The following is a 17,837-nucleotide window of genomic DNA, read 5'->3' as shown; positions in this document are numbered from 1 at the left end:
ATACCTTTCCCCCCTCATTTCTGGGACTAGAACTGGGATGATTTTTACTGTAGCTGAACATTTTTGTGCTGCACATTTAATTATGTTGCAGCTCAGTTTTTGCACATCTGAACAGAGGGTTCTTTAATACTATTTGATAGTATTTAAACTGGTAGACATCTGAGAAAGACAGGCCATTAGCAAGTGCATTTGCTCTCACAGTGTGTACAATTTTCAGGTACTTGTATATTTACTATTTTCATTTTATGTGACATGTCACTGCAGTGAAATTTAGAAGGAAATACTGTAGTTTTAACAACATATATTTGACATAATTATTTACAAAGTACTTTGCAGATGCCCAATCCATGAATCCATTGTCTTAACCATTTCTCCCATTCAGGGTTTTGGGGGTGCTGGAATCTAACTGGGTGAAGGATCACCAGTTTATCTCATAGCCCACAGAGAAGAGAAAAATTAAAACCATTAAAACAGTTCTTACTAGTTAAAATCAGTTCCAGTATTACCAGCTGCTGTTTGTTTTCATACCAAGTCTCTAGGTAACAGAGTTTACCCACATTTTATAATTTACTGGAAATGTTATCATGTTTGTAACCACTGAAATTTTATTTGCAGTTTACAGCACACAATACTTTGTCATTAAAAAAAAAGTTTGCTTTCACTGGTGTGTAGCTTCCAATATTAACTTTTCTTTTACTGCCACTAACTACTGGGTAAATTAATGTTGGAGGTTTTGCCTAATAAAAAATCTCAGAAATAAAGTTTAAGACGCAGTTCTCTCCTTACCCTAATCCTTCATCACCTTTGACAGTTTCAACTTAAAAACTAGGAAATTATAACCCTGTAAAAGCCGAATTCATGGCAGAGCTGGTGTATTGGACTCCATTAGACTGCACAGGTGGTCATATTGAAGTGGCCGTTAAATGTAATTCAACAATAAAGCTCTGATCTTGGCTCCAGCAATGTTTACAGATGCATTAAATAAAGAAAAGAAAAGGACAGTTATCATGGTTGGATTATCATATTTATATTTCATCAAATTAAAACAGTTCTTACTCTGAACAGCAGCAACAGAAATGACAATGAAAACTTAACTTAACACTTATCAAAATTACAAAAAGGACAATGAGCATTTTATCACCAGCAGTCATGAAGGCATACTGCACTGTTATGGTCCAACAACACATCATAACTGGCAGCAAACATTTTTTTGAAAGTTGGAAGAGCAGTGTCATTACTGGCAAAAAAAAAAACAACAACAACAAACAAACATTAAACGGAGGGGACAGAACAAAAGTGGATGAATGCCCACACACAGCGTGTACAAAGCAGCACAATTTCTGTATCAGACTGTCAAAGAACAACAAAAGGCAGCCAACAAGATATTCCCAAGTGGCACAGACATTTCAATTTAAAATGAGCAAGAAATAAAGAAGGCACAGCAAATGATAACCACAGAAAAAACAACACAGAACAAAGACACAAAAATGATTTTCGAAATCATGGCTAATAAAAGTGAGTGAATTGTTAATGAAATAGATTATCACACTAAACAAAGGAACTATGGCTGACAGCCACATTTTTATCTCTTATGGGCCTTGTGAAAACCCTCAAACACACTTTAAATATTTTATGTAAATAAGTTAGTACAGTGTCTAAGGCCCCTCCATTAGCTTTGTAAATCTGGCAAAGATCATGATTGAGCTTAAAAGCCCAATCTGGAGAAAACAGATAAATTGGTCAAATTTAAATCACAAACCTATTTACAATTATACAAGATATATAAAGCAGATGAGGTGAGAACAAAGCTAAATAAGTAACTGGTTACTCCTATAGTCAGTACTGCAAATACATACATAGTGGACATTTGGACGTAGATTTATAAAGTCAAGTAGCATAAGGTAACTAATCCAATCTTGATATAAGATAATCCAGACTCACTTTGTTCTACTTCAGTACGTCTCTGTATTTAACTTTTCATTTCTTTTAAAAATTGTCATTTCCAAATGGAGCATCAACTTTAATGTGACAGTGATCATGTGAGGAAAGAATTCAAACAGGACATACATGATGCCTCAAAGAAAACTCAAGAAAACTAGACAAGTGATCCACTCAGAGGTTAAACAGTGCCAACTATTTCCCTTCCTGGACTTTTTATTTCATTTGAACTGTCTGTGTCTTTCTCCTTGAGCACAACTTCTTAACATTCCATACTTTACCACAAAGATGCACTTAACCTTTTTTTTCTGAAACTTGACACATCCACTTTTCCCTTTTCCTTCAGATGGATATCTTAGAAACGTATCATCCTTACACTGGGGTCAAACTATGTCATACTTGTTACAATTATTACATTATTTCCCATTCAAGCTGTAGTTCAGTTTTATGGTTTTAATGCAAGGACGATAATTCAGAGTAGGAGAACCACCTTTCATTCGCTGTCCCTCCTGGTTTTATAAGGCTGGATCATGGTTGAAAGATCAGGGGTTAGGAAGGGTTGGAGCTCTTCTCACTGGCCAAACTGGGTTTAGGGTCTGGTCTGTGGGGTTTGTGTTGAGGGCTGCTGCGAAGGTTATTATCCATCTACAGTACAGGGTGTAGCATTTAGTTAGGACATACACCGATAAGCCATTACATTATGACCACCTGTGCAATTGAATGCAATCCAATACAGTTGCTTTGCCATTTTATAATGTTATAAGTTTTCAGGTTTTAGGTTGAAACTGTTAGAAAAGCGGTAATTCTGATATGTGTTTATTATTGAGGTCAAAGTGGTTAGTGGAGTGCATTATAAGAAGAGGTGGTTCTAAAGTTTTGGCTACCTCATTCATTATAAAAAAGGGCTGATCGGTGTACATACAAGAGCAGAGAATAAGGTTGCAATTATTTGAGGAGAAACACTGCAAACTTTATCTCAGCTGGGATTGTACCTGCCAAAAGCTACTACAGACCCATGCAAAGGAGAGAGAAGGAAAGCAGAAGCACCTTTTGTATCAAGTTGGACTCTTTGTTTACAAGCTGAGTTAGTTTCTGCAGGTTGGCATCCATTTTTTCTTGAACAGGCGGGGTAGGACCTGGAGAGAGATGAAATATAAGAACAGCAAAAGAAGAAATAGGACATCACAGCGAATTAGTGCAAAAGGAAGCGTATTAGTTGAACACCCAGAACTGAAGCACATACAAAGAGCAACGGTGTGCTGAAACAAAGATGTGAGAAGAAAGGACAAAGGAAAGTGCTAATGATGTCGGTTTGCCAGCAAATGTAAATATTTTCATGGGTCTTTGTGTGTTGATTTTCCCGAACTAAACACCCCAAAGAGTATTTCCAGTGTGTACAGTGTTCTTACAAGGGTGGTCTGAACTGAAGTACACTGCAAGGATGCTGTCGCAGAAGCGCATAAGGTTATCCAGCTGTCTGAAGTGGCTTTGCAGGGGGCTGCTGGGAAGACTGGCTTTATGGAGTGGCGCCACAAAACCAAACACAAAGGCATCCAGACTGGTTGGCCTATGATCAAAACCAGGTGTGTATACAAAAACAAAGTCAGGCACAATATTGGGGTATTAGATATGAATATTAAAATTAGTATTATTTATATTGTGAGAGTGCTTTACAGATCCTCAACTAGAATGAATAATTCTCTGTACATAAACATTACAAAGCCTTTTCCAAGCCGGTTTTCTCAAATACACTTTAATATGAGAAAAATCCACTGGGCAGCTTGAATCAAATTTTATAGCATACCTAGTGACTATTGTGAAAGTTCCAGAATTTCTGCTATTTTTTGATGCAGGGGGACACACTCCTGACAACAACTTCAATTAAACAGACAGACAATATCTTGGTATCCTTTGACCCCTTTTGTCCGTTGTGTTTCCCCTTAGCTTTGCATATACCTGCAGTATACATATGTGGTCCTTCAAATAAATATTAGATTCTGCAAAGTAAGAACTCACGAATTGCCAAAGAAGTAGTTTGCTGTTCCTAGTCTGTAGGAGAGGAGATTCAGGCACTCTTTTGCATCACTGTAGATCTGAGGCAGTGAGAGTGAGAAAGATTTAAAGCTGTGAAATGAGGCCTTTCTAGTCGCGAATGCACAACGTTGACATGTTGACTATCTGACTGATCAGCATTTACCTTTCCCTCCACCTCAGTGATTCTGTGTAACGGTGCCTCTCCTCTGGTTAGAAGGATGCGGGAGAGGGCGGTGTTGGCATGGCGGCTAGGGACAAGAAAGTTAAGAGGGAACGGCGAACGTGAAGCAAACCAAGGCCGTGTCAGATTGGCATAGTTTTCTGCATCCACCCAGAAAGTGTGCAACTGTGGGACACAAAACATCACTCAACATTTACTGAACTCACAGGCTTTTGTTTGTCAGGGAACAAGCAGAAGAGAGATGTTGTTACTAGAGCTGGTCGCAGTTTTTCTTCCACCAAAGCGATGTAGGCCATGGTGTCTGCTCCTTGTCTGGCAGTCAAATCATAGTCTGCATTAAACCTCTGAAAAGAAAAAAAATCTGTTAAAAACCTCATTACAATAGGTCAACTAATTGTGCTCAGCAGTTTTGATGACACAATACCCAGGTGTGAACAATGAACAATGAGGATTCTCAACATTCACTTGTACCTGTTTCCTCAGAAAGTTGAGAATGTGTGTTGGTTCTTGAATCGCTGTGTCTCCACAAAGTAACTCTGGGACTGTAGCTGCAGGTTAAACAACAGGTATGTTACTATAGTGATGTAAAGTCTACTTTAATATATTTTAAATATTATGAGGGAAGCACAAAGTGATTTATCCACATATTTTCAGACAATCTGACCAACAGTAGCTCCCCAACTTGATCTGAGCATACTGCTACTTTGACCCAGTTTTCTAGTTCTCTATTTTACTCCTGTCAGAGGTTTACTCAAATCCTTACACTTGCCCATGTATTCTGCTTCAAACACATCATCCTCAGGGGCAAAAGGTTCGCTTGCTGCCTCACATATCCAATGCACTTCCAGTTTCCATTGTAATAAAATAATCAGTGATCAGTTCTGGCCGATCAGTGTATAAATTTGACAAACATCCCTTCATCAACCACATATGTTTAACCAAGCCATCCACTTGTGGTGTTCCAACCAGTGTTATTCATATAGAAAGACCCACCTGTTAGAGTTTTCCATGTCCAGTCAATTGGAGAAACTGTAACTTTTGCTCCAGAAAACTTGGCGTATGACTGAAAGACAAACCACACACAGACGTATCACAAAATAAGATGTTTAGGGAAATACTACTGATCTTTATACAGGCCCATTATTGGTAATGCATTTTATTAAAAGAACCTTGCAACAAAACTGAATGCAAACAACAATCTGGATATATGGCATTGACTCTCATTTGTCACAAAGGACCATGATCTAAAGAAGAAAGAGTAAAAACAAGCCAAAAAAACCTCCCAAAACATTTACGTGAATAATTTAAAGCCACAATCAAAGATTATTTTTGATTTATTACTTAAATATTTTGTCAATTTTTAAGGGTATAGCCTAAATTGTGTTCAGCTTGGGAGATTTTGTAAGATTTTTATTTTGTTCAATTCTGTTCAACACTAAAAGATCTACAATGATATAAAAAGGATAAAAGCAGCAGATCCTCACATTGTTAAAGTCAGGACCAAGTGTTTTACATGGAAAAGCACAACACAACAAAGAAGCCCTAGTTTCTACTATAAATAAATGTTAACTTGACTGCTTCCTAAACAATATCTGAATAATTTCATTTAACATACTTTAATTTAGCAGTTTCATAGTTTCCTGATAATCTGATGTGTTATTTATATGCGAATAATGTCAATAAACCACCACAAAACAATGCAAATGGAAACCCAATAGCGGCACAATACCAACCTTTGCAAAACTAGAAAATATTTTATAATAGGTGAGAGAATTAATCAGTGTCACCTTGTGGCAAGATTCGTAACTACATGGACTCGCTGCGGCAACAGTCAGCAAACAACGGGACATTTACCTCTTAAGGTTTGTAACCACCTTGGGCACAGTAAATAATTACGTAGCAAAACTCGAGAATCAATAATCAATCATCACAGACATTATGATCGGCGGACAGTCAACAAGCTGACCGAGAAGAGACCAATCTTAGCAACAGGAATGACCTCTGACAAACAGCCGCACACAGAGCAGAGACCATGCAAGCAACATAGCTGTTATTTTCGGAGCTACGAACAACATGAAATCAAATGGGAATATAATGTTTCTCTATTTTTGTCCAGCACGTTGACTCAGCTGATGAGCTAACAGTTGTCGGTAAGTTAGCAAGGAAGCTACCCACAGAGTCAAAGACGCAGAGAGAACCAGAGAAAGAAACCTGTCGTCTTAAAAGAAAGACAGGATAAAATTACAGTATTGTCTCAAACAACAGAAACCGTTACCAGAACTATCAGACACTCGGTGTGGACGGAAGGCAAACCCCAGTCTCCTCCCCAGCATCTCAGCTCCATGGCAGCCGCCATGTTGGATTCTTGGATGGACCGGATGACGTCACGAGGTAGCTGTGACATCAGTGCCTGCCAAAGTAAGAAATTAAATTGGATGAATAGACTTAACATTGGATATATGACGACATTTATAATGTACTTATAATATCATAAGTGACGAAACAAACATATGACTATTTACCAACATTGTTTAACCACAAGTCACAAATTACAGTCTTATGAGTTGTCCCAGTAAAAATTAATTGCCTATTTGTTAACATGACGCTTTACCTCAAACAAATGCTAAGTAAATGCTCCTTTTCCTTGGTACCAAAAGAAGTGCTGAGTCAAATCCACGACTTTTGGCTTGTCCCTTCAGGGCTCGCCACAGATGGCTTGATAGATGGGTGGGGCCACACCTGGTGGGGTGGGATTTGAGCCTGCGGCCTTGTGCATCCCAACCTAGTGCCCCACCCAGTACTGAGTAATTTATAAATTTATTGACACACTGAGCACATAACAACATGAAAGTTTAACCCTTGAGGAGATCTGCTAAGATTTAATATGAACATGTGTATTATAAGTCCATGACAGCTGGGCTGAGGATGACTGTGCGATTCGATTAAAAGCTCAAATACGAATGATCCTTTTTGTATTTGACTTATTTCCAGCATGATGTCTGTTCCAGGGCTGACTGATGTTTGGTCAGGGACCAGACACACAAAAACAGGCAGCTATCCTGTGATAATGGACAGAGGAAAGGTAAATGCCTCTGTTTGGCTCATACCAGCAGCTGAGATGTGAAATGAAGGTTAGTAGACAAAGCTTTAAGAAAAGTACCAGACATTTATCATGGAAAGTTTCCAGAGTTAAAACTGTCTTAAGTCTAATTCCTTTTGTTGTTCCGTTCCCACGTTCTCCGACAGAAGGAATTTAGAAAAGGTTTACAGAGGTTTGCATAGCAAGTTAAATGAAGATTTAGGACAGCTGGCATAGTTATACAGTCAACCAGCTTACTGAAGATGAGCTGGGACATCAAATCCATATTTATGACACTGCTTCTGGATGTTTGTAAAAAAAAAAAAACAACAATTGCCAGATGGATTCAGGTTTTCCTCCCCTGAGAACCAGGCACAATCCATTTCAGACATTTTTCTTAAATTGGCTGACTGTACAGAAGCTGATTTAGAGTACCTTTCATCATATTACATCATAAATCCGCAGACATAAATAAAAAATATTTAGCTGATACTGCATAAAGAATGGAGAACTCTAAAAGTTCTTATTACAATAGAATAGTATGAATGATGCGTTTTTTTAAATGTTAACGTTATTTTTTTGTTTACTGTTTACTGCATGTAGTAGTACTACTTCAGCTTTTACTAATAATATTATTCGGATAATAAGAGCATGGGAATACTCCCACAAACTCTTAAAAGGGTGTCTGCACTGCGCCCCTTTTGTAACAGTAGCATACGAGGACCCTCCCCTTTACTTTATAAGCTGTGTCTGTGACCATAAACCCATCTCACCTCAGCTGAAATTTGGCTTCAAGGTTTGGACTTCTTCACCATTCTGTGGGTGATTGGTCTGTGACGCTCTTATCAATCCACAGGAGAAAACACTTTTCAGAAATAGTTTTTCTTTTGTAATTGTGTTCCTCTCTGAAGCACGGAGGATGGAGATATGTAGCAGAGCAGCAGCTCTGTCTCTGCTGCTGCAACAGCTGGTGCTCACTGTTACAGCTCAAGGCACTAGTAAGTACTTCGCCATTTAGTCTCCTTTGGAAAACATTATACGCTGTATGGTACGTTTCTGTGTACTGCACATGTTAAACCTCTATACATCACCATTTCCATTAACCTATTCCTAACACTATAACTTTAAACATGCAGCAGACCACAAATAACATAACTGCAAAAGTCATAAAGTTGGCTTATTAGTGCCCTGCACAGTGTGATGTCCAGGCTCTAGTGACAGACTGACCTAAATAAGTCCAGCCTTACGTAGATGGTCAAAGATGTGTAAAACTCCAGTTTGTCTGGAGTGTAAACAATTTTTTTTGTCATATAGTGGAATAGGATTAGTCACTAATATTATTCTTAAATCCATTTCATGGCTGTGTACAAGTGTTTTTGGTTTATACTGTATGTACCTCTAAGGTTTGTTTCAGTGGAAAGACTTTACTGCTGCTCATTTCTGCCGCTTCAGTCTACCACTCCATAAAACACAGTGGGATACAAACATGAATGCACACTTACATAAAAAGGTGTGTGCACACAGACATGCACACACACTGTTACACATAATAAAATACCAAAGTGCACTGACTTAGCAGTAGAAATCCACAGTGCACTGTAAACCATTGCCATTACAGATGCAGAAAACCCTCCACTAGTATTGAAAAAAAACAAAATCAACCGTTAGTTGTTGTGTTGAACGTTTCTTAAACTTCCTGCAAATAATGACTGATGACTATAGTGTATGTCTTTTACATTTCAGTTATGGGACAATGGATCTACAGAAGTGTTTTAACATTCCTCTTCTCTTTCAGTCTATGATCTGCTGGTGTCTCCAGACTGTCTGCCAGACTTGCTCCAAGGAAGCCTAAAAAACAAAGGGGAAAACGAGGCTTTCCTCCTTTCTTCCTTCAGGCTTCAAAACATGGCCCCCACCTCTCTCTACAGTGTCATCAACCCCAGAGACAACACCAAGTATCTGGAGCTCAGAGTGCAGGCCAAACTAAGCAAGGGTGAATTATTATAGTGACATAAAGTGCAATCGGAAAGTTTTAGACCCATTTACGTTTTTCTTTTGCAGTCTGATTCTACAGTTCTAACATTTTTTTTCTCATGAATCTACACTCAGTACCCCATAATGGCAAAGTAAACACAGAATTTTAATGTCTTTAAATTTATTCAAAATAAACAACTATAATATCACATGTATATAAATATTCAGGCCCTTTGCTCAGTACTTTGTTGAAATGCCTTTGGAAGCAATTATAGTCTTGAGACCTTGACGCAACAGGTTTTGCACACCTAGATTGGGGAATTTTCTGCCATTGTTCTTTGCAAATCCTTGCAAAGAACAATGGCAGGTTGAATGAGGACTGTCAGGGGACAGCCTTTTTGAGGTCTCTCCGGACATGCATAATAAGGATTAATAAGGTTAACAGTAACACGTTCACCGAGTTGTCCCTAAACCATTCCTGCCTTGTCTTGACTGTGTGCTTATGATTTCTGTCATGTTGGAAGGTGAACCTTTGGTCCAGACTAAGGTTCTGAGTGCTGTGGAACAGGTTTTCATTGAGGATATCTCTGTACTTTACTCCATTCAGCTTTCCACTAACCCTGACTAGTCTCCCAGACCCTGCTGCTGAAAAACACCCCCACAGCATGATGCCTCTAATTTTCCTATCATGCCTCCACCATGCTTCACTGTATGGATGGTATTGTGCAGAGATAAGCGACTCCTGGTTTCCTAGACACATAATGTTTAGAGGCCAAACAGCTCAATCTTGGTTTCAACAGACCAGAGAATCTTGTTTCTCACAGCCCCTTCACTTGCTTTTTTACTCCAAGTTGGATTTATTGTGTGTTTGGATTGAGGAGCAGTGGCTCAGTGGTAGAGCATTGGTTTGGGATGCAGAAGGCCATGCACTCAAATCCGACTCCACCAGATGTGGCCCCACCTAGCCACCAAGGTCCACCTTGGTGGCAGTCCCGAGCTTGGATGAAAAAATGTGAGGGTTTTGGCAGGAAGGGCATATGGTGTAAAAATTCATAATAACATGCCAAATCAACATGCGGAACACGACCCCTGAAGGGACAAGCCGAAAGTCGTTGATCTTCACCGTGCTTTTGGGAACCCATGGAGGGCCTTCCCCAGATCTGTGCTTTGCAATAATCCTGTGTCTGATCTCTGAAGGCAGTTCCTTTGACCTCGTGGCTTTGTCCTGATACAGTATGCATAGTCACCTGTGAGGCCTGCTTTAGAGACGTGTGTGCCTCTCCAAATCATGTTCAATCAGTTTCATTTCCCACAGGTGGACTCCAGTCTATGTGTAAAACATCTCGGCAATGACCAAGAGAGGCACCTGAGCTAAATTTCAAGTGTTGTTGCAAAGGGTCTGAATACTTAAGTAAATGTGATATTTCAGTTATTTGTTTGTTTGTTTTTTGGAAGTTTTAATACATTTAGATTGTGTAGATTCATGACAAAAAAATTATTTAAATAACTGTAGTATAAGGCTGCAACATACAAAAAAAGGAAAAAATTGTAGGGGGTCTGAAAACTTTCAGAATGCCCCATATATGTAGCAGAGTCTGTGAGATCTACAGACTATCAGTTAAACACCATATAGGTTTTAACCCGTGTTCTCCTGCTGCCTTTCTCTGTCTTAATCATTCGTTCGCTCCATCTCTAGTGACCATTCATTACCAGAATACCTACAGGGGATTTCGCACGACCAGTTTCAACTATCCCCCCCTGGCAGATGGCCAAGAACACCATGTGATGCTACATGCCAGTGGCCTACAGCATGACCCTACTCGCCTCAACATCTATGTAGACTGCAGACTGGTGCACACTCTTGATGATCTACCAGCAGCATTTGGATCACTACCACCTGGTCCCAACAAGGTGGCACTTAGGACCCTTGAGTCAAGTGGACAGGTAATTTGTAGGTTTATTTATTATTTCTTTATTATATTGCAGATGCATTCTGCATAGGTACATCACATATTATAGACTAAACATAATAACATGGTTTAATATGACTGCATTTAAACTGTTATTTTTTGCATTCATTCTTTTATTCCATTCTTGTGTAAGGGTGAACTTACCGACTTGAAGCTGGTGATAGGGGACACTATAGACAATGTGGCCACTTTGCAGGACTGCAATGTGGATCAGGGTGAATCTCTCCAGCTACTGGGTGAGATTGGAATTGACATCACCTGACATGCACACACCCTATAGATGTGTAGGCTGTGAAATAGCTTTCTGACATTCTTTGATAATGGAGAAGTGGTGGAACCATTACCATTCATTCACATGTACAGTATAAATGAATTCCAAGAACTAATATTTATTGTTTATAGACATAAATCATATTTCTTTCACACTTGCTTTATTCATATTCCCTCTTTCTGATTTCTGAAAACCTCTCAGATGTCCAGCGAGGCAGGATTGTACACGACCAGACCACCATGCAGGAGCTGAGGAGCATGCTATCTGAGATGAAGACGCTGCTCCACCAGCAGGTAACTTGTTCTGTGTGACATTCAGTCATTTGGCATATGCTGTTATCCAAAGGGATGTACAAGACATAGAACAGAGAGGATTTTAAAAAAAGATTTAAGTGCATGTGAAGTTGTGGAAGACTTGTGTTTTAAGCAGTTTTTTAAGCAGTTTTTTTTCTAATAAAATAACACCCAGTTGTGTCCTGAGCAAATAGAAAATTGTTCTCAAGGTTTGGAAAATCCATTAAGACTACACAGTACGCAGTATACATAGTATTTACATGAAATTCAAGTAAATACTTGAATTATGTGGTTATGTGATGTTGTTTGCCACCCTCATAGCTCATTCAGATAAAATGAAACACACATTTGTTTAGATGTACATTAGGATTAAATTTAAAAAAAATTGTTTTGGAGAAATATGGAAAGGTCCCTAAAAGGTCCCTGAAGACTTGGATTGCCTACTTTTATAAGTGGAAGAATGTGGGCTGAGTTTGTTTTTCTTCAGAGTGTGATTGGTTTTGTAATAAAATCTACGATTCTTTTTGAAAATTGAGAAACCAGACTGTTAGGGCCCGGTCTCTTCTCTGGAGCTCTCTTGTGTCAAGGCTTTATATAACCACACCAACCGACAGCTGAGTAAAAGCAAAAATTGGACTTCCACCTCAGCAGCAAGAAGTGCATGATTTCAGATGATAATTTAAAGCGGCAGATTTGTTAAGAGACACTGTGTCAAAGAGGGAGCCTGAGGCAATCAACTTATCAAACAGACTGAGAGAATCCTGTATGAAAGGACACAGATCACTGGAGATTTGCTTAGCAGACACACATTTTATTGGGTTATTGAAAGATAAATTAACAGTTAACAGTTTATCCTGATTCATTCTACATTCTCTTTCTTTGTGATCAAGATTAAGGAGACAACTTTTCTCAAGAATACTATTGCAGAGTGTCTTGTCTGTGGTAAGCAGAACAAAAACTCATAAAGACAAAAAGTCACGTTTAAACAGTGCTGACACATTTTCCACACAGTGCTTGTATAGAGTATACACATCCAAGTGTGCCCTCAGGTCTCGGGGGCAGTCCAACCAACCCAGGCCCAGCTCCAGCTCCAGGTCCAGGTTCTCAGCCAACTATCATGCAGCCTCAATGCCCACCCGGGACCTGTTTCCAACAGAATATGTGCATTCCATCAGAGTCGGGGGGTTTCCAGTGTGCCCCTTGTCCTGATGGATATACAGGGGATGGAATGCACTGTGAGGATGTCGATGAGGTATGGATTATATGCGTCTAATCTCTGTGCATGTGTTTCTTTCTCTGTGGCCACTAAGTAATAGTAGAACCAAATAGCTGCTATCTGCTTTATGTGTGCAATTTAGTGCCAGTTTAAACCCTGTTTCCCTGGTGTCCCGTGTGTGAACACTGCTCCTGGTTTTCGCTGTGAGAAATGCCCTTTGGGATACACTGGACCAGAAATAAATGGGGTGGGAGTGTCTTATGCCAAGTCACACAAGCAGGTACAACAAAAAATCGAAACACTCTATAAAACATTATTACTTGACATATCTGTCACTTGGCAAAATATGAGTCTTTTATTAAATACTTTTTTCAGGCATGTAAGGATATAGATGAATGTCTGGGACCACCTGAGAATGGAGGCTGCACTACCAACTCACACTGCTACAACACTATGGTAAAACTGTAGACCACTGAAACTAATGCATGGTTATCACCACGCTTTTTTGTAGTTGAGTATCCCAGTTTCCAATGCTATTGTTCTCATCAGGGCTCCTTCCGTTGTGGAGAGTGTAAAAGTGGTTACACAGGTGACCAGGTGATAGGCTGCCATGGTATACGGCTTTGTCTCAACGGTCAGCCCAACCCCTGTCATGCCAAGGCTGAGTGTGTCATAGAGAGAGATGGCAGCATCAGCTGCATGGTAAGATATCCGACCCGAAAGTGCTTAGGATGTCAAAAACATTTAAGAAAAATAAGTATTATTAAATGTCCTGACTTATTTGTGTGTGTCAGTGCGGCGTTGGCTGGGCAGGCAATGGCTATGTTTGTGGAAAGGACACAGATATCGATGCTTATCCTGACAGAGAGCTCCAATGTGAAGACAAAAACTGTAACAAGGTACTTAAAATAAGTTGTTTTACTGTACATTAAATTTCAAATAAGTACATACGTATAAAAAAGTACAAAAGCACAAGTACTTCACTAAGAATACAAGGAATTATAAAAAGCATACGATTTGATTGTTGATAACAAATGTGCTAGTCCAGATTTGTTTGAAAAAATTTCAAAGGCGAGAATTTACTTCACTGTATGTACTTAGTTACTCACTCAGTGACTTACCTCTGGTTTTCCTGTGTTGTTTCCAGGACAACTGTGAGTTTGTTCCAAACTCTGGCCAAGAGGATGCAGACGGGGACGGGATTGGTGACAGCTGTGATGATGATGCAGACAATGATGGTATAATTAACTCTAAGGTAGGTGACCAGAGATTTTATGATTAGGAATCTCTTACTGAGCTCACGCAGACAACCTATGCAGAAAGTCTCATTTGTGTCTTCTAGGACAACTGCATGCTCATTCCTAATGTGGACCAGAAGAATAGTGATAAGGATATTTATGGTGACGCATGTGACAACTGCAAAACAGTAGAAAATCCCTTGCAGAGAGACACAGATCAGGATGGGTTGGGAGATGAATGTGACGATGATATGGATAATGATGGTAAGTGTGTCACAGTCCTAGTTTTCTGATTGCTGTGCATTACCGGATGTAATGACAGGGACATAATTCAACATCTGCCCGGTGGCACAAATGGTCAGAGTCATTACAGTTACTACACCTCCCTAAGTAATGATTCATTATTGGTGGAGGTGTAGTAACTGGATGACACATCTTTTATTATATTACTGAGGGGAAATAAGTTTAGGAACATAATGTACATTAAAATAGCTTATAATCATCATATTAAACAGTTACTGGGTGTTATCCAAACCACAGTCTGGGCTGAAGTGTCCAGACAGTACAGTTCTGTTTGAAGTTGCAAACAAGGACATTTTTGTTGCTTTCACTGAACTGGCAGTGCTTTATCTGCCCAAAAACATGTTCCTGGCTTTTTTTTGTGTATCTGTTTCCAATTCACATCTTCTACCAGTTAGATCATCGGCTTACAGGGAAACAAGTCTAGCATAATTAAAAGAAAACCTTCAAACCCCAGAAGAAATCCGCGTTGAATGTTAAAATGTTCCAGCTCACATACTTAACTTGATTGCTCTTTTGAAGCTCACTTGTTCCACTGGAACCAGTTGAAAATTCTTGTTGTTTGTGTTCCCACGTGTTTACCGTTAGGTGCATGCACATGTTGAATGTTTAGACTTTTTGACCACCACTGTTCATTCGTTTTGAGCACCAACCTCATGAACATTTGGTCATGTCTTTAACTGCGAGGCTGGATTGCTAAGTGCTTGGTCATGTCTGTCTCTTCTCTAAAAAGTATTTTTCCACGCTAAACCTTCGCCAGGCAATAAAGGCCACTGGAAACTATTTTACCTTCATCTCAAACCAACACTGCCATCTGGTGATGCATTTGACAGACTGTGTCTGCAGCCTCTTTTCTCTCATTTCTCTTAACATTTTTGAACAAAGTAAAATACTGTATTTTTTGTGTTCACAGGATTGAAGAATATTCTTGACAACTGCCAGCGAGTCCCCAACCCAGACCAGAGAGACAGAGACAATGATGGCGTGGGAGATGCCTGTGACAGCTGTCCTGATGTGCACGACCCTAAACAGGTAACATACACAACAACTTGAAAACAATCATCTGCTGCCCTAACTCTGACCAGCCAGGTGTGTTTTGTTTCCCTGCAGTTTGACACGGATGATGACCTTGTAGGAGATACCTGTGATGACAACATTGATAGGTAGAGTCTGTTGATTGTCACTTCCTATGGTGTGAATGCATATGGATGTATTTGCTTTAAGTATTTGACCTGCCTTCCATTCTCTTTGTTAGTGATGGTGATGGCCACCAGAACACAAAGGATAACTGTCCGACAATTATCAATTCCTCTCAGCTGGACACTGATAAGGATGGAATGGTTTATAAAAACTTCTGTTTCATGAATTCATGGCTGGGTCTTTAAACCACTTCACACACTCATTCACTTTATTTTTTACAGGGAGACGAATGTGATGATGACGACGATAATGATGGCATAGTGGACGAGGAGGACAACTGCAGATTAGTTGCCAATCCAGACCAAGATAACTCAGACAGTTAGTGTCACTTGCTGTTCAGTCCTGGGTGTGTCTGCATATCAATATGTATCAATATACTATGTGCCGTTTTGACGGCTGTGTGTTTCCCGCACTTTGTCCTTGTTTTTCAGATGACAACGTTGGAGATGCATGTGAAGGAGACTTTGACAAAGACAGTGTAATTGATGTAATCGATCACTGCCCAGAGAATGCTGAGGTCACTCTGACTGACTTCAGAGCCTATCAGACCATAGTGCTGGACCCAGAGGGGGAGTCTCAGATTGACCCTAACTGGGTGGTTCTCAACCAGGTAAATGACAAATGTTAACCCCCTTTCTGAGCTACACTCTGTTTGAAAAGCATCTGTAATGTAGTGGTAAAACGAGAACTTGTTCCTGTGATTTTCCGTCCATATTCTATGCTAAATGAACGTTCTGGAAAGATGTGAACACCTTGAAGTAGTAGCCTTGTCAGAATGAACCCACAACATGTTATACGTGACATGTGACAGTGCAAATTCTCACTTTTTCTCCTGACAGGGCATGGAGATAGTACAGACCATGAACTCTGACCCTGGGCTGGCTGTAGGTAAGTGCAAAATATGTCCCCTATGCTCTCACATCCCCATCTGTTCTAAGTTGAGATTTCTTATTTCCTTCTGTGTGTCCTCCCCTAATCAATGACATTCACATTTGTAGGCTACAAAGCCTTTAGCGGGGTTGACTTTGAGGGAACGTTCCACGTAAACACGATGACAGATGATGACTACACTGGCTTTATCTTTGGCTACCAGGACTCATCCTCCTTCTACGTGGTGATGTGGAAACAGACAGAACAAACCTACTGGCAAGCTTCGCCTTTCAGAGCGGTTGCTGAGCCGGGAATACAACTTAAAGTATGTGGGGGACATGTGTTTACTGTAATCTGTTGTCGCCACCAGTATCTCTTACTTCATGTGGTTGTGTTGCCAGGTGGTGAAGTCTAAGACAGGTCCCGGGGAGTATCTGAGGAACTCCCTCTGGCACACAGGAGATACCCCTGACCAGGTCCGTCTGCTGTGGAAAGACCCCAGGAATGTCGGCTGGAAAGACAAAGTCTCCTACCGCTGGTTCCTCCAGCACAGACCGCAAGTTGGATATATCAGGTACAGGCAGATACACATCATCACTTAGGGACTTGCACAGCTTTATTCTTTGATCTGACTGCTTTCATCTTGTGCATATTCCAGGGCTCGCTTTTTTGAGGGTTCAGACCTAGTGGCAGATACAGGAGTGATAATTGACACCAGTATGAGAGGAGGGAGACTGGGGGTTTTCTGCTTCTCACAGGAAAATATTATTTGGTCCAATTTGAAGTATCGATGCAACGGTGAGTGTTAAAGGTCGTTCAGTCAGCCGTGTAATTTAGGTATGCTTATGAGTTTCATTTTCTTCTTCATTCCCACAGACACTATTCCTGCTGACTACCAGGATCTCAATGGCCAGAATGTAATGGGAAGTGAAAACATAGAACTCCATGAAGGTTACAACTTAAGCCCTGTTTAAAATGTGGGTAAAAACAGCAGGGCTGCACTTTTGAGAACAAAAAAGAAGAAATAATCAATAAACTGTTTTGGTGAAAGACTTTATTTTAATTCTGTCAATGCAGTAAAAGTGTCTTAGTGAAAGGATGGCAAAAAACGGGGCATTATATACTTCTAGGTTAGGTTCTATGTATATCTGTGTGCTAATCCACCTTAATTAAATCTGCATTTTATGAGTACTGTTTAAGATAATACAGTACAGTTTTGAAAATACTGTATGTTCAATAAAATCACTTTTACAGATTCACAAATTTAAACTAG

The 17,837-nt window shown here is 39.8% G+C and overlaps 2 protein-coding genes across 5 annotated transcripts; one reads left to right on the top strand and one right to left on the bottom strand.

The window, feature by feature from the left end:
* Window positions 1-1,011: 1,011 nt before the first annotated feature.
* On the bottom strand, window positions 1,012-6,550 carry mtx3 (metaxin 3). 2 transcript variants are annotated; one of them, XM_067519861.1, is made up of 9 exons: window positions 6,429-6,550; window positions 5,147-5,216; window positions 4,625-4,701; window positions 4,405-4,497; window positions 4,136-4,318; window positions 3,955-4,031; window positions 3,348-3,505; window positions 2,986-3,074; window positions 1,012-2,583 (listed from the first exon to the last, which is right to left on the bottom strand). In XM_067519861.1, the coding sequence occupies exons 1-9, from the start codon at window positions 6,507-6,509 to the stop codon at window positions 2,488-2,490; spliced, it is 924 nt and encodes a 307-aa protein (XP_067375962.1). In that variant the 5' UTR covers window positions 6,510-6,550; the 3' UTR covers window positions 1,012-2,487. The 2 variants fall into 2 exon arrangements, with proteins under 2 accessions (XP_067375962.1, XP_067375963.1); XM_067519862.1 differs by lacking the exon at window positions 2,986-3,074.
* Window positions 6,431-17,787, top strand: thbs4a (thrombospondin 4a). Of its 3 annotated transcripts, none has more exons than XM_067519849.1 (25): window positions 6,431-6,571; window positions 7,145-7,284; window positions 8,144-8,230; window positions 9,028-9,225; window positions 10,903-11,150; window positions 11,310-11,412; window positions 11,649-11,740; window positions 12,631-12,682; window positions 12,790-12,992; window positions 13,099-13,236; window positions 13,332-13,412; window positions 13,506-13,658; window positions 13,751-13,855; window positions 14,104-14,211; window positions 14,299-14,458; window positions 15,408-15,526; window positions 15,605-15,657; window positions 15,750-15,834; window positions 15,916-16,012; window positions 16,126-16,304; window positions 16,534-16,582; window positions 16,693-16,889; window positions 16,966-17,138; window positions 17,223-17,362; window positions 17,441-17,787. In XM_067519849.1, the coding sequence occupies exons 3-25, from the start codon at window positions 8,152-8,154 to the stop codon at window positions 17,536-17,538; spliced, it is 2,910 nt and encodes a 969-aa protein (XP_067375950.1). In that variant the 5' UTR covers window positions 6,431-6,571; window positions 7,145-7,284; window positions 8,144-8,151; the 3' UTR covers window positions 17,539-17,787. The 3 variants fall into 3 exon arrangements, with proteins under 3 accessions (XP_067375950.1, XP_067375952.1, XP_067375951.1); XM_067519850.1 differs by having other exon boundaries at window positions 6,460-6,571; window positions 7,162-7,284; XM_067519851.1 differs by lacking the exon at window positions 8,144-8,230.
* Window positions 17,788-17,837: the final 50 nt, after the last annotated feature.

This window comes from Channa argus, chromosome 11, assembly GCF_033026475.1.
Source record: "Channa argus isolate prfri chromosome 11, Channa argus male v1.0, whole genome shotgun sequence".
In the NCBI taxonomy this organism is placed as follows: Eukaryota; Metazoa; Chordata; class Actinopteri; order Anabantiformes; family Channidae; genus Channa; species Channa argus.
This window is presented reverse-complemented; position numbering and strand designations above follow the sequence as displayed.